Here is a 14,378-nt window from a genome sequence, read left to right as displayed (position 1 = left end):
GCTGAAATTATCAAAGCCCCACTTCCTGCGTCGATCGCCCAATACGTTTTTGACTTTGAAGCATACTTTCATCAAATTTGGAGAGACCTGATACTGAGGAAAAATATTGATCTCCAAGTTAAGACTAAAATTCTTGAGATGAAGCAAGAATGGGACTTTAGTGCCAATTCCACCAAAAAATTCAAAGAACTCCAAGAAAAAATCCAAGGGCATTCTGACAAAGCAAAGGACATCGATGCCAAAATATCTTAATATCATGCCCAAGTCATTGAACTTAACAAGAAGATAACTAATCTTGAAAAGGAGAAAGCTACTTTGGCCCAGGTCGAAAACCTTCCTTCGCCCAATGCTATTAACCAGGAAGCCCTCAAAGGGATAAATCATGGTGAAAAGGCTCTTGAGCTTAAGGCATATATTCAAGCTCTCAAGACTGGATTGGCTCGACTTAAGTCTAAACTATCTTTTGAAAAGCCTAAGTTAGTCGACTTTAAGAATAGATTCCCAGCTTTTTAGAACAATAATAGTTATCCTTTTTGTATTTGGTGTTTTAAACAACACCTTTTTTTTTTAATTCCTGGCCTTCTGGCCATTGATATAACATTATTTTGCTTATGTTCTTGCTATGTCAATTTCCTGAAGTATAGGTTTATATTTTTTCAAATACTTTCCATTCACTTTCAGAATCCGATGGTCTGAAGCTAATTCTTCGATCTCATAAGCATTATTTGTGAATACTCGTAATATTCTAAATGGTCCCTCCCAATTTGATGACCATTTGCCTAATGACTTGTCTTTCTGATCCGTAGGCAAAATTACTTTCCAAACGTAATCATTTACTGCAAACACTTTTGCCTTTACCCTTTTGTTATATGCTTTAGCCACTCTTTGTTTTTGCCTAACTAGCATGTCAAGAGCTGTCAACCTCTCTTCGTCTAAGTCAACCAATTCATCTATCATCATGTTCCAATAATGGTCTGATGGAATATCAACTTGTCTTTGAATTCTCGTCGACTGTAAATATATTTCCATGGGTAATACATCATCATGTCCATAAGTTAGACGAAAAGGCGTGGTATTTGTTGCTTCTTTTGGGGAAGTTCTACATGCCCATAGAATTTGATCGAGAGTCTGATGCCAATTTTTTGGTTTTCTTCCCACATGTTTCTTAATTAAATTTATAATGACTTTATTAGCAGCTTCGACTTGGCCATTAACCTAAGCGTAATATGGCGTCAATGTCAATAACTTGAATCCTGCCTCGCCTGCAAATTCTTGCATCTTTCGACCAGTAAAAACTAATCCTTGATCAGTAGTAATAGTCTCAGGTATCCCATACCTATAAATAATATATTTTTGTATGAAACTAATTACAGCTTCCTGATCAACATTAACTAGGGGAATTGCTTCTATCCACTTTGTGAAATAATCTATTCCAACCAAAATGTACTTCTGTTGTTTAGACGAAGAAGGTTTAATTTCCCCTATTAAATCCAAAGCCCATCCTCGAAAATGGCCAAGGTTTAACTATAGCATGTAACTCACTAGCTGGTACATGTTGAATACCTTTTGCGATTTCAATGCAATCTTTCAACATGGTTGGCCAATATAAACCTTGTCGAAACAAAAGCCATTTCATCTTGTGACCTGATTGATGAGCCCCACAAGATCCACTGTGGACTTCTGATATTGCTAAATATGCTTCACCTTCACTTAGACATTTTAACAATACACCTTCAGAAGTCTTTTTATATAGTTCATTTCCCAAAATTATGTAACTCAAAGCTCTATATTTATTTTTTCTATCAGTTACTTTGACTGGGCTTTTTAAATATTGAACTATCGGTCTTTGCAAATTTACTTCTAACATGTTGTCTATTGCAAAAATTTCACCAATTTCCATTTTTTGTAATTCGTCGGAAGCTTTGCCTTCGTCTTCCCCCCAAGTTTTATCATAGACAAATGTTCTGAAGGAAAAAAAATTGAATCCTCTTTATCTTTTATCTCAATTAACTTTTCTAATTTGTCTTTAGAAACTTTGTAACCTGAAGCAATTTGGGCTAACTCATTTGCTTCATGATTTTCAATACGAGGGACATGGGCTATATCGACAGAGTCGAAATTCTCCAGCAACCTAGTTACTAAAGCATAGTAAATAATTAAATTTTATTTAATGCACTTATATTCTTTCTTAATTTGCCTTATTACTAACTCAGAGTCACCATTAATTTCGACCTGGGTTGCCCCCAAATATATTAAGGCTTTTAGACCAGTGATTAAAGCTTCATATTCAACTTCATTATTTGAACAAGACTTATTCATTCGACGCTTGAAATTCGTTGGAATTCCTTGAGGAGAAATTATTAAAACTCCAACCTCGGCGTCGTCTTTATGGCTAGAACCATCAAAGTACAAACTCCAAGGGCGTAGTTCGACTATTAAGTGGCACGTTAACTATACCATGGTCGACTATAAAGTCAGCAACAACTTGTCCTTTCATAGCTTTCAAAAGGGCATACGTCAAAGAATATTCAATCAATGCTAAGGCTCATTTTCCAATTCGACTATGCAAAATTGGTTTTGATAACATATTTTTGATGATATCACAATGAGACGAAACATACACATCAGCAGGCTTTATATATTGCTTTAATTTAGTACATGAAAAATATAAACATAGACATAACTTTTCTATATCATTATATCTAGTCTTTGCATCGACTAAAACTCGACTAAGATAATAAATGGCCCTTTCGACACCATTATCATCCTCTTAGGCTAACATACTCCCCATTGTCAAGTCAGACGCAGCTATATACAGCTGTTGAAGCATATTCTGTAAATGTTTTGAATATTACAAACTATTTTATCTAAGAAACTCCAAAGTGATTTCATCAATTTATCATCTAAACAGTTCATGGCATCTATCAAACAAAGATTTAATATGATGATTCAAGACTGGACTAACAAAGAACAAAGTTTTAAGAACATGTGGATTCTCAGAAGTTCAATAGTAACTCTTAGAATTATGGTCCCAGAATTACTCCTTCAGATTTTGCATCACAGAGTTACTCTCCAGAATTATGGCCCTAGAGTTACTCTCAAACATTATGGCCCCAGAGTTACTCTCCCAGAATTACGGTCCCAGAGTTACTCGTCCCAGAGTTACTCTCCAGAATTATGGTCCCAGAGTTACTCCTCCAGAATTACTTTGCCAAGATTAAGTCTTTGTTGAAATAGTCAAATGTCAGAATTTACAGCTTAACAGTATTATTCTGAACCAAGACCAAGTCATGCCAAGACTAAGTCTTTCAACAATAAAGCCAAAGCTTCTAACACTACTCAAAAGCAACGCTCGGCTCTTCTCTTTCACGCTTTACCTTGCTCTATAAATACAAGTCTTTTGCTATATTCTCAAGCACCGAAAATCAATACAAGCTTACAAAGAAAGCCAAACCTCTAAATCACATAGTTATCATACACTCGATATTCTCTTTAACTCTCACTACCATATAGTGAACTAAACAAATACTAGAAGTATCATACACAATTTCTATTAGAAATACTCACTGCCATAAGGAGAGTATTTAAGGATTCATTAAGAAAACAAGATCACAAAGTATATCATAGATATACAAACCAATCATTTTGTAAGCTGTCTGTAAGCTATACCATTCAGAAGTGTAAGCCTGGTGAGGCTAAGAATACATAGAAGAAAAAGGTATTGTAAGAAGTTTCAATAAAGGATAATCTCACAGGGTGTGGGGACTGGACTAACCAAGTTGGTGAACCAGGATAAGTTTTCTTGTGTTCTTTCTTTATTGTCTTTTTCTTATATTATTCACAACTATATTTTATCACGCACATTAACACTAATTATTTAAACCTCTAAAGTTATTACTAATCATTTTCTTCTTATCAAAGACAACCTTTTTAAATACTTAGATAAAATTTAAAAGGGACACAATCCAAGCCCCCTTGTTGTGTCGTACCTTATTCCATCAATTGGTATCAGAGCTTTGGGCTCTGAATATACAGAACACTTAACCGTGTTAGAGTTAATCGATCAAAAAAAGGGAATGGCTGATACAAAGTTTATAGTTGAAGGAGGATCATCACATAGGCCTCCTTACTTTAATGGTTCTGACTACTATTACTGGAAAGGTAAGATGAGATTGTTTCTACTATCTCAAGATAACAACATGTGGTCTGTGGTTGAAAATGGCAACTACACACCAATGACAACTGCAACACACACAGTTGCGTCAGTTCCAAAAATTCAGCCACAATGGACAAAAGAAGAAAACGACAAGGTACTACTAAACTCTAAAGCTCAATTTATATTATCATGTGCTCTTATCAGGGAAGAATACGACCGGGTAGAAGAATGCACAACTGCCAAAGAAATCTGGGATGTTCTCAAAATACATTATGAAGGAACAAATCATGTTAAAGAAGAAAGAATTGATCTAGGAGTCAGGAAATTTGAAACCTTCGAAATGAAGGAAGAAGAAACCATAGATGAAATGTTCTCTAGATTCACTATAATTGTCAATGAACTAAGATCACTGGGTAAAGCTTATACTGCTCAGGAAAGAATTAGAAAAATTCTAAGATGTCTCCCAAAAATTTGGAGACCTATGGTAACAGCTATCTCACAAGAAAAAGATTTAAAGATTCTACAATTTGAAGAACTTATAGGATCTCTTCGTGCTCATGAAGGTATCCTCAATGAAGATAAACCACAAAGAAAAGGTAAAATCATAGCTCTTAAAACCTCTCAAAATTCTGCATCTCAAATCTCCACCTCACAAGGAACAAATGAAGAAGAGACCGGATTCCTATCTGAAGATGAGAATGATTTGGCTTTAATCTCTAGAAGAATTCAACAAATGATATTAAAAAGAAATCAAAACAGAAAATCATTTCAACCCAGGAAAGATTACCAGAAACCAGAGATTGATAAAAGCAAGATTACATGCTATGGATGCAACAAACTTGGACACTTCAAAACAGAATGTCCACTCAAAATCATAGGAATTTCTCTTCTAAAAGGAAATCTATGCTTGCACAATGGGATGACTCAGAGAACTCTAACTCTGAAGCCGAAGATGAGAAAGCTAACTTATGCCTGATGACCAACTCCGACTCTGAAGAGGTAAGTACACCAAACTTTTGTTATACTTGCAAAGAGATAGGAATTTTGTTCGACAATTTATTAGAAGATTTAAATATCTTAACTCAGAAATGCTTATTCCAAAAAGAACAAATTCATACTCTTAAAACTGAAAAAGAAGATCTAATAAAATCCAACTTAAAACATTTAGAAACCATTAAGGAGTTACAAAAGGCATATTCTTGTTTATCATTACATCAGAAAGTTATTAATGAAAAAATCAAACCTCTTAACAATCAAGATAAAATTGAAAATCTTGAAAATCAAGTAGAAACTCTCACTAAAGACATAACCTCCTTTGTGAAATCTACTGAAACATTTCAAAAAATAATGGGATCTCAATCAGGGGTCTTTGATAAAGCTGGCTTAGGATTTAAACAATCTGAAAATCAAATGATTTATGAGAATTTTTTTCTTCCAAATAAAAATAGAACTAAGACCCAAATAAAAGAAAAAACTAATTTAAAAGAGAAAAACATTACCAAACCAAAATGTTGTTATTGCAAGAAAACAAATCATCTTGAAAAACATTGTTATTTCAAAAAGAAAACCAATATATCAAAAGATCATGTTTCTAACAACAAAGGACCCAAAGAAATATGGGTACCTAAAAAGCTACTTACGCATAATGCAAGAATGTCTTCTAACACTCAAGAAAAAGCCTTGGTACTTGGACAGTGGTTGCTCAAGACATATGACTGGAGATAGGGAAAGCTTTGTCTCTTTCAAAATTAAAGAAGGTGAAACTGTAACCTTTGGAAACAATGATAAAGCAAAAATCAAAGGTATTGGTTCCATAGGTAAAAAAGGTACTATCTTTATAAACAATGTGCAATACGTGGAAGGATTAAAACACAACCTTCTTAGCATTAGTCAACTATGTGATGATGGCTATGAAGTTAGTTTCAATCAAAATTCATGTATTGCAAAAATCCCATCCTCTGACAAGATTCTATTTTCAGGAAAAAGACACAAAAATCTTTATGTATTTCATTTAGATGATCTTTCATCTGAATCTTGCTCTTTGTCCAAAGAAAATGATAAATGGCTATGGCACAGAAGATGTGGTCATACAAGTTTGAAAAATATTTCAACACTTTCAAAATTAGATCTTGTTAGAGGTCTTCCTAAACTAAATTTTGAAAAAGACTCAATCTGTGAAGCTTGCATTAAAGGAAAACAAGTCAAAAGTAGCTTTCATTCAAAAAATATTGTGTCAACACACAAACCTTTAGAATTTCTTCATATTGACTTGTTTGGCCTTGTAAAAACTTCAAGCCTGAGTGGGAAAAGATATGGGTTTGTCATTGTTGATGATTTTTCAAGGTACACATGGGTACTTTTCTTAAAAAATAAAGATGACTCTTTTGAAGCATTCAAAATCTTTTGCAAAAAAGTTCAAAATGAAAAAAACTCAAACATTGTTGCTGTACGAAGTGATCATGGAGGAGAATTTGAAAATATTTCCTTTAAAACCTTTTTTGATGAAAATGGTATATCTCACAATTTCTCTTGTCCAAGAACACCTCAACAAAATGGTGTTGTAGAAAGAAAAAATAGAACTTTACAAGAAATGGCTAGAACTATGATTAATGAATCAAATGTTGAAAAATATTTTTGGGGTGAAGCTATCAACACTTCATGCTATGTTTTAAATCGAGTAACCATAAGGAAAATTTTAAAGAAAACTCCTTATGAACTATGGAAAAATAGAACTCCAAATATTTCATATTTTCATATCTTTGGATGCTATTGTTATATTCTTAACAACAAAGATTCTTTAGGAAAATTTGACTCAAAATCTGACAAAGGCATCTTTCTTGGTTATTCTTCAATCTCAAAAGGTTACCGAATTTATAATTTGAAAAATCAATGTGTAGAAGAAAGCATGCATGTTATGTTTGATGAACTAAATGTTGCAGCCTTACAAAAATCTCACGAGGACGAGGTAACTGATCTAGAAGAAAATCCAACACTAAATCAACAGATGCGAGCAACACTATGAACATTACTCAAGAAGCTAAGAATAACTCTGAACAACCTACAACAAATCCTCCAAAAGGATGGAAAAGTGTAACTGATCATCCTCATGAGCAAATAATAGGAGACACCTCTAATCAGGTAAGAACTAGAAATTTCTTTAAAGATAACTCTAATAACATGGCAATGATATCTCAGGTAGAACCAAAGAATATCAATGAAGCATTAAAAGATGAATCTTGGATGGAAGCCATGATAGAAGAATTATCTCAGTTTGAGAAAAGCCAAGTTTGGAAACTAGTTCCTTACCCTCAAGATAAAACCATTATTGGTACAAGATGGGTATTCAGAAATAAACTTAATGAAAATGGAAAAGTAATCAGAAACAAAGCTAGACTTGTAGCTCAAGGCTACAATCAACAAGAAGGTATAGATTATGATGAAACATATGCACCCGTGGCCAGGTTAGAAGCTATTCGAATTCTCTTAGTATATGCTGCTCATAAAAATATTAAACTTTTTCAAATGGATGTGAAAAGTGCCTTTCTAAATGGTTTCTTAAATGAAGAAGTATATGTTCATCAACCTCCTGGTTTTGAAAAACACTCTCATCCTAATCATGTCTTTAAACTAACAGAAGCATTATATGGTCTTAAACAAGCTCCTAGAGCTTGGTATGACAGACTGAGTATCTTTCTCATTAAAAATGATTTTCTCAGAGGAAAAATTGATACAACTCTTTTCAAAAAATCACACAAAAATGACTTACTAATAGTTCAAGTATATGTTGATGACATCATATTTGGTTCAACAAATGAAAAAATGTGTATGATTTTTCAAAACTGATGCAAAGTGAATTTGAAATGAGTATGATGGGTGAACTCAACTTCTTTCTGGGTTTACAAATAAAACAACTCAAAAATGGAATTTTTATATGTCAATAAAAATACATTAAAGATTTGTTAAAAAAATTTGGAATGAATGAAGCAAAAATTATGGTAACACCTATGCACCCCTCTTCAAACCTTGATAAAGATGAACAAGGACTATCCGTATCAGAAAAGGAATATCGAGGTATGATTGGTTCATTATTATATTTAACTGCCAGTAGGCCTGACATTGTCTTTTCAGTAGGTCTATGTGCACGTTTTCAAACTGACCCTAAGGAATCACATTTGACTACTGCCAAACGCATTTTTTGATATCTCGTTGGTACCACTGACATTGGTCTCTGGTATGAAAAAGGAAATCACATCAATTTAATAGCTTACTGCGATGCTGATTATGCTGGAGACAAAATAGAAAGAAAAAGTACAAGTGGAGCCTGTCAATTTCTAGGACAAGCTCTTATTACATGGTCTTGCAGAAAGCAAAATACAATTGTTCTATCAACCACTGAAGCAGAATACGTGTCTGCTGCAAATTGCTGCTCACAAATTTTATGGATAAAAATTCAACTGGAAGATTACTCACTTCAGTACTCCAAGGTATCAATTTTTTGTGATAATACTAGTGCTATAAACTTGTCAAAAAATCCTATTCAACACTCGAGATCTAAACACATTGAAATCAAACATCATTTTATAAGAGATCACGTTCAAAAAGAAAACATAGAACTCATATTTGTGGATACAAATAATCAATTAGCAGATATTTTTACCAAACCACTAGTGGAAGATAGATTTAATTTTCTAAAGTCAAAATTATCTATTATCAAAATACCTCAGTAAATATATATTTCTCTTCTTATATTTGATCTTACCTATGATAAAATAAATAAAAAACAAAACTTTGCTCTTAATAACAAATATAATAGAACTATAATAAAACAAAATTTGTGCATATTAAGTTTTTGTCAAACAAAAAACACGTTTCTCAACACTGCCTTTTTCGGTTCTCCATGTTTCTTCATCATTGCAAAAATCTCACCTCTTCCCTTACCAATCAAATCAGCCCACTTTCTACCAACTTCCCATCACATCGGTGACCTTCCCAATCTATCTAAATGATTCAACTTCATCTCTTTTAAACTCTTCAAATGGTTTTCAAAGTAACCACTACCATTGTCCCATTTGCCGATATTGCACCCACGGTTTCTTCCAACACTCAAAAAACCCTCTCCATGGAACGACCACCAACCAAGCGCCGCACCACCACCGCTCGTCAAAAATCAACCATGAAAACCAGTGACTCATCGCGTCCGAAACCCACCACTCCCACCCGTCGCTCGTCACGACATGCAACCACATCTCCTGACTCCACTCAGACTAAACACAATCCAGAAAAATCTCAAACCACTAACCTTCCTCCTTCCTCAACCCAGGCCGCATCTGTTCCTCAAACCACAAAACCATCCTCGTCACACATTTCAACTCAATCAAGCGAAGGAAACTCCCCTGTCTCTTCATCATTCCAAGCCTATGATCATCCCTCTGAAGTCTCTACCAAGGAGTTCATCTCCGATGATGATGTTCGCTCTCTCTACAACGACAAATGGCGTTCACTCCCTATTGTTTCCGGCAAATCCGTTAATTTGGATAGCTACTCAATCTGGGGTTACGACCTAAACGAGCTCGCAACAGCCACAGGTTAGACAAACTTTCTCCAACTCTCTGATGTCTTCTACCCTAGATTAGTTAGAACTTTCTTTGCCGCTATTGAAACATCCAAACGTGATACACAACTAATCTCATCTGTTAAGGGTCGTCAAATAACCCTAACCCCAGAGCTTCTTTGTGACATCCTGCATGTCCCAAACAATGGGCTTCATCTCTTCAATGATGAATGGACCTCATCCTATGACTTGGATATTGAATCCTACAGACTTTCCATCACCAAACATCAAACTGAAAGATTTGTGTCTTCCAACCTTGAATCCCTCAGCCACATAATTTATAACTTCTGTATTCACACTATCCTTCCAAGAAAAGGCAGCATGGAACGGGTAACAGATAAAGACCTACTTGTTATCTATCACTTCTCAAACAAAATCCCTCTCAATATCGGGTATTTGGTGCTCAACTATATCAAACACACAGGTCTTCGAGCAAGAAGCGCCCCGTATGGTATGCTTCTTACCAAAATCTTCAAGCCCTTTAATGTTCCTCTGGATGATGAAGACTCTTTCGAAATCAACAAAATACTGGATGCTTCCAAGCTAAGGCGCATGAAAATTCCTTCTCTCAAGCGTGCACCATCACCTAAACCTGAAACCAAGTCAAAACGCAGACGCCTTGTTAAGCAATATGTTCCAACTGAACCATTACCAACAGGTATCGATTCCTCTAACTCTCCAAATAGCCTAACAACAAATTGTCCCCTTCCACTATCTGTGGCTCTTCCAAATACTGCTGACCTAGAATCTCCACAAAAGTCATCACCAGTTTCTCCTCATAACTCTAAATCTATATCTCCAAACTCAAAGGAAATAGCTAAACCATCTCCTGAAACCACACAGTGCATTGACCTAACTTCTACCTCACCAATCCTTGTGGAATCCTCACCACAAACTGTTGTCATCTCTCATGCTCCTGTTTCTCTTCAAACTGAAACGCTCTCAAATGTTGAAAATCTTTCAACTCTGAAGACCTCTGACACTGACATGGTAAACATATTTGCATTTGAAAACCTTCTTTCAAGTCCTCCTGCTGCTCCAACTCACCAGCCACACTCACCATTATCTCCACATACTCCTGCTTCCAATCCAAACCCGGATGCTCAGTTGTCCTCTCTCATATCCATGCTTGAAGCTGAATTATTCACTCCACCTCCTTCAAATCAAATCACTTCAATTATCCCCCATGTTGTCACCTACACTTCACCTTCTATGACAACAAATCCTGTCACTACCACCTCACCATTGAATTCTCCAAAATCCTATAAAGAACCTTCTCCTCCAAGAATTCAACTCACTTCCATTAATCACACAGACTCTGATGATCTTACTTCTCAGATAGAAGCCTTCTTCAACAACTCCATTCAACTACCTGAACAAACTGGTGTTACAAAAACTTATGCTATGCCTTCTGTTTCACAATCTGATCCTTATGCCTTCCAAGCAAACTCTCCAATTTTTTCCTCCCCAAAGGAAGAAGATGACAACTCTTTCAATGTTCAAACACTTCTTGCTCCAAGGTATGACTCATCACCCCCAAGAAACACCACTCATAATTCCAATACTCTTCCTCAGGAGCCCATTATATCCTTCACATCCTCATTCTTTAACAATTTTCCCAGCATTGGAAATCGTCCTCCTACCTATCCTAGAACTACAATCTCGTCTGATCCGATTAAACCTCATCAAGACATTACTCTCAGGTCAATTGATGCTCTACAGAAGCAAGGCATGACTTATCAAGAATTCTGGGTTAACTACATAACTGAACATGCGTGCCCTCGGGTTCCTGGAATGCCTGCTCTGGATCCCTCTCAGATTCAGTTTCCCATTTTGCCACTATCTTCTGAGGCAACATCTGATGATGAACCATATGTTCCTTAGTCTTTTCGTCCTCTCTTCTTTTGGACCCCCTTTCTTTTTGTATGTTTGACAAAAGGGGGAGAACAAGCTTTGTCCAAAGCTTTGTTTTGTTTAGTTTACTTTGTACTATATCTATCAGTATTCCACTAGGACTTTGTATTATATCTAGAAGTAGTCCACTAGGATCTTTTTGTTTGTGCACCAAACTATTGATGTTAATCATTTGATGTATTGATCCTCAAACATTAATCAATTACCGCTATCTAATTAATATGTTGTTCAAATTTTTTTAAATTCATTTACTATATATGAACTAACATTGAGGGGGAGCATTTGCCCTTTCAAAGTATGCATCTTTTCAGGGGGAGTTTCAAAGTCCTTACTCAAGAAACTAAAATAAAAAGTTTGTCACCATTCAAAAAGGGGGAGAATGTTGAAACATATTCTGTAAATGTTTTGAATAATACAAACTATTTTATCTAAGAAACTCCAAAGTGATTTCATCAATTTATCATCTAAACAATTCATGGCATCTATCAAACAAAGATTTAATATGATGATTCAAGACTGGACTAACAAAGAACAAAGTTTTAAGAACATGTGGATTCTCAGAAGTTCAATAGTAACTCTCAGAATTATGGTCCCAGAATTACTCCTTCAGATTTTGCATCACAGAGTTACTCTCCAGAATTATGGCCCTAGAGTTACTCTCCAGAATTATGGCCCCAGAGTTACTCTCCCAGAATTATGGTCCCAGAGTTACTCTCCAGAATTATGGTCTCAGAGTTACTCCTCCAGAATTACTTTGCCAAGATTAAGTCTTTGATGAAATAGTCAAATGTCAGAATTTACAGCTTGTCAGTATTATTCTGAACCAAGACCAAGTCATGCCAAGACTAAGTCTTTCAACAATAAAGCCAAAGCTTCCAGCACTACTCAAAAGCAACGCTCGACTCTTTTCTTTCACACTTTGCCTTGCTCTAAAATACAAGTCTTTTACTATATTCTCAAGCACCGAAAATCAATACAAGCTTACTAAGAAAGCCAAAGCTCTCAATCACATAGTTATCATACACTCGATATTCTCTTTAACTCTCACTACCATATAGTGAACTAAACAAATACTAGAATTATCATACACAATTTCTATTAGAAATACTCACTGCCATAAGAGAGTATTTAAGGATTCATTAAGAAAATAAGATCACAAAGTATATCATAGATATACAAACCAATCATTTTGTAAGCTGTCTGTAAGCTATACCATTCAGAAGTGTAAGCCTGGTGAGGCTAAGAATACATAGAAGAAAAAGGTATTGTAAGAAGTTTCAATAAAGGATAATCTCACAGGGTGTGGGGACTGGACTAACCAAGTTGGTGAACCAGGATAAGTTTTCTTGTGTTCTTTCTTTATTGTCTTTTTCTTATATTATTCACAACTATATTTTATCACACACATTAACACTAATTATTTAAACCTCTAAAGTTATTACTAATCATTTTCTTCTTATCAAAGGCAACCTTTTTAAATACTTAGATAAATTTTAAAGGGACACAATCCAACCCCCTTGTTGTGTCGTACCTTATTCCATCAACAGCGTCATGCATTTGTTTCTACTAGGGGGAATAGTATGGAAGGCTTCACTAGGTAATATTTGATTTGATCGAACGTCTGTTGATGTGCCTCCTCCCAACGAAAATCACTATTATTCTTGAGTTTGAGTAGTGGTGAGAATATCTTCGTCTTGCCACTTAGACTTAATATGAACCTCCTCAAGAAGTTTATCTTTCCCAATAAACATTGAAGCTGCTTTTTTGTTGCTGGTGCTTTTAGCTCCAAAATGGCTTTAGTTTTATTTTGATTGATCTCAATTCCTTTTTTGTGTACGACGAAACCAAGAAAATCACCTGCATGAACACCAAAAGCACATTTCAAAGGATTCATTTTTAAACCATATTTCCTCATGCTTTCAAAGGATTGTCGAAGATGATCCAAATGCCCATTTTCTAAAGAAGATTTCACAACTATATCGTCAATATAAATTTGCATGAAATTTTTAATAAAGTCATGAAATAAAGAATTCATAGCCCTTTGATACATAGCCCCTGCGTTTTTGAGACCAAAGGGCATAACTACCCATTCATAAGTACCTAGGGCATCTGGGCATCGAAATGTCGTCTTAGGCACATCCTCTTCAACTATAAAAATTTGGTTATAGCCAGAGTAGCCATCTAATATACTTAAGTAGTCGAAACTAGCAGCAGAGTCAATCAACATCTCAGCCACAAGCATCAAATATTCATCCTTAGGAGTAGCATTATTTAAATCTCTAAAGTCAATGCATACTCGAAAAGTACCATTTTTCTTAATTACAGGCACAATATTAGCTAACCATTTGACATACCTTGCAGTTCGAATGAACTTGCTTTTCAACAACCTTTCTATTTCCATCTTTATCTTTGTCATGATTTCAGGGGAAAACCTCCTAGGTTGTTGTTTGATGGTTTTTTAACCAGGTTTCATTGGCAATTGATTCTCAACTACATTTCGACTCAAACCTGGCATCTCACCATAATCCCAGGCGAAACAGTCTTTAAATTCCTTCAAAAGCTACACAAGCTTCACCTTCATCTCTGACCCAATGCTAGCACTCACGTAGGTGGGTCTTTTATCGTTTTCATCCGCAAGATTTATTTCCTCAAGGGGGTCTTGAGCTTGCATTCTCTGAACCACGCTATTCGGATCTT

The 14,378-nt window shown here is 35.3% G+C and overlaps 2 protein-coding genes across 2 annotated transcripts; one reads left to right on the top strand and one right to left on the bottom strand.

Annotated features, from left to right (window-relative positions):
- Window positions 1-609: 609 nt before the first annotated feature.
- On the bottom strand, window positions 610-1,029 carry LOC131604610 (uncharacterized). The gene has a single exon (XM_058877040.1). It carries the CDS (start codon window positions 1,027-1,029, stop codon window positions 610-612), a length of 420 nt encoding a protein of 139 aa, XP_058733023.1.
- A 6,145-nt stretch (window positions 1,030-7,174) lies between these two features.
- Window positions 7,175-11,651, top strand: LOC131604609 (uncharacterized). Its single transcript, XM_058877039.1, has 4 exons — window positions 7,175-7,294; window positions 7,352-7,580; window positions 9,205-9,741; window positions 10,192-11,651. Exons 1-4 carry the CDS (start codon window positions 7,175-7,177, stop codon window positions 11,649-11,651), a joined length of 2,346 nt encoding a protein of 781 aa, XP_058733022.1.
- Window positions 11,652-14,378: the final 2,727 nt, after the last annotated feature.

This window comes from Vicia villosa, linkage group LG5 (genome assembly GCF_029867415.1).
Source record: "Vicia villosa cultivar HV-30 ecotype Madison, WI linkage group LG5, Vvil1.0, whole genome shotgun sequence".
NCBI lineage: Eukaryota > Viridiplantae > Streptophyta > Magnoliopsida > Fabales > Fabaceae > Vicia > Vicia villosa.
This window is presented reverse-complemented; position numbering and strand designations above follow the sequence as displayed.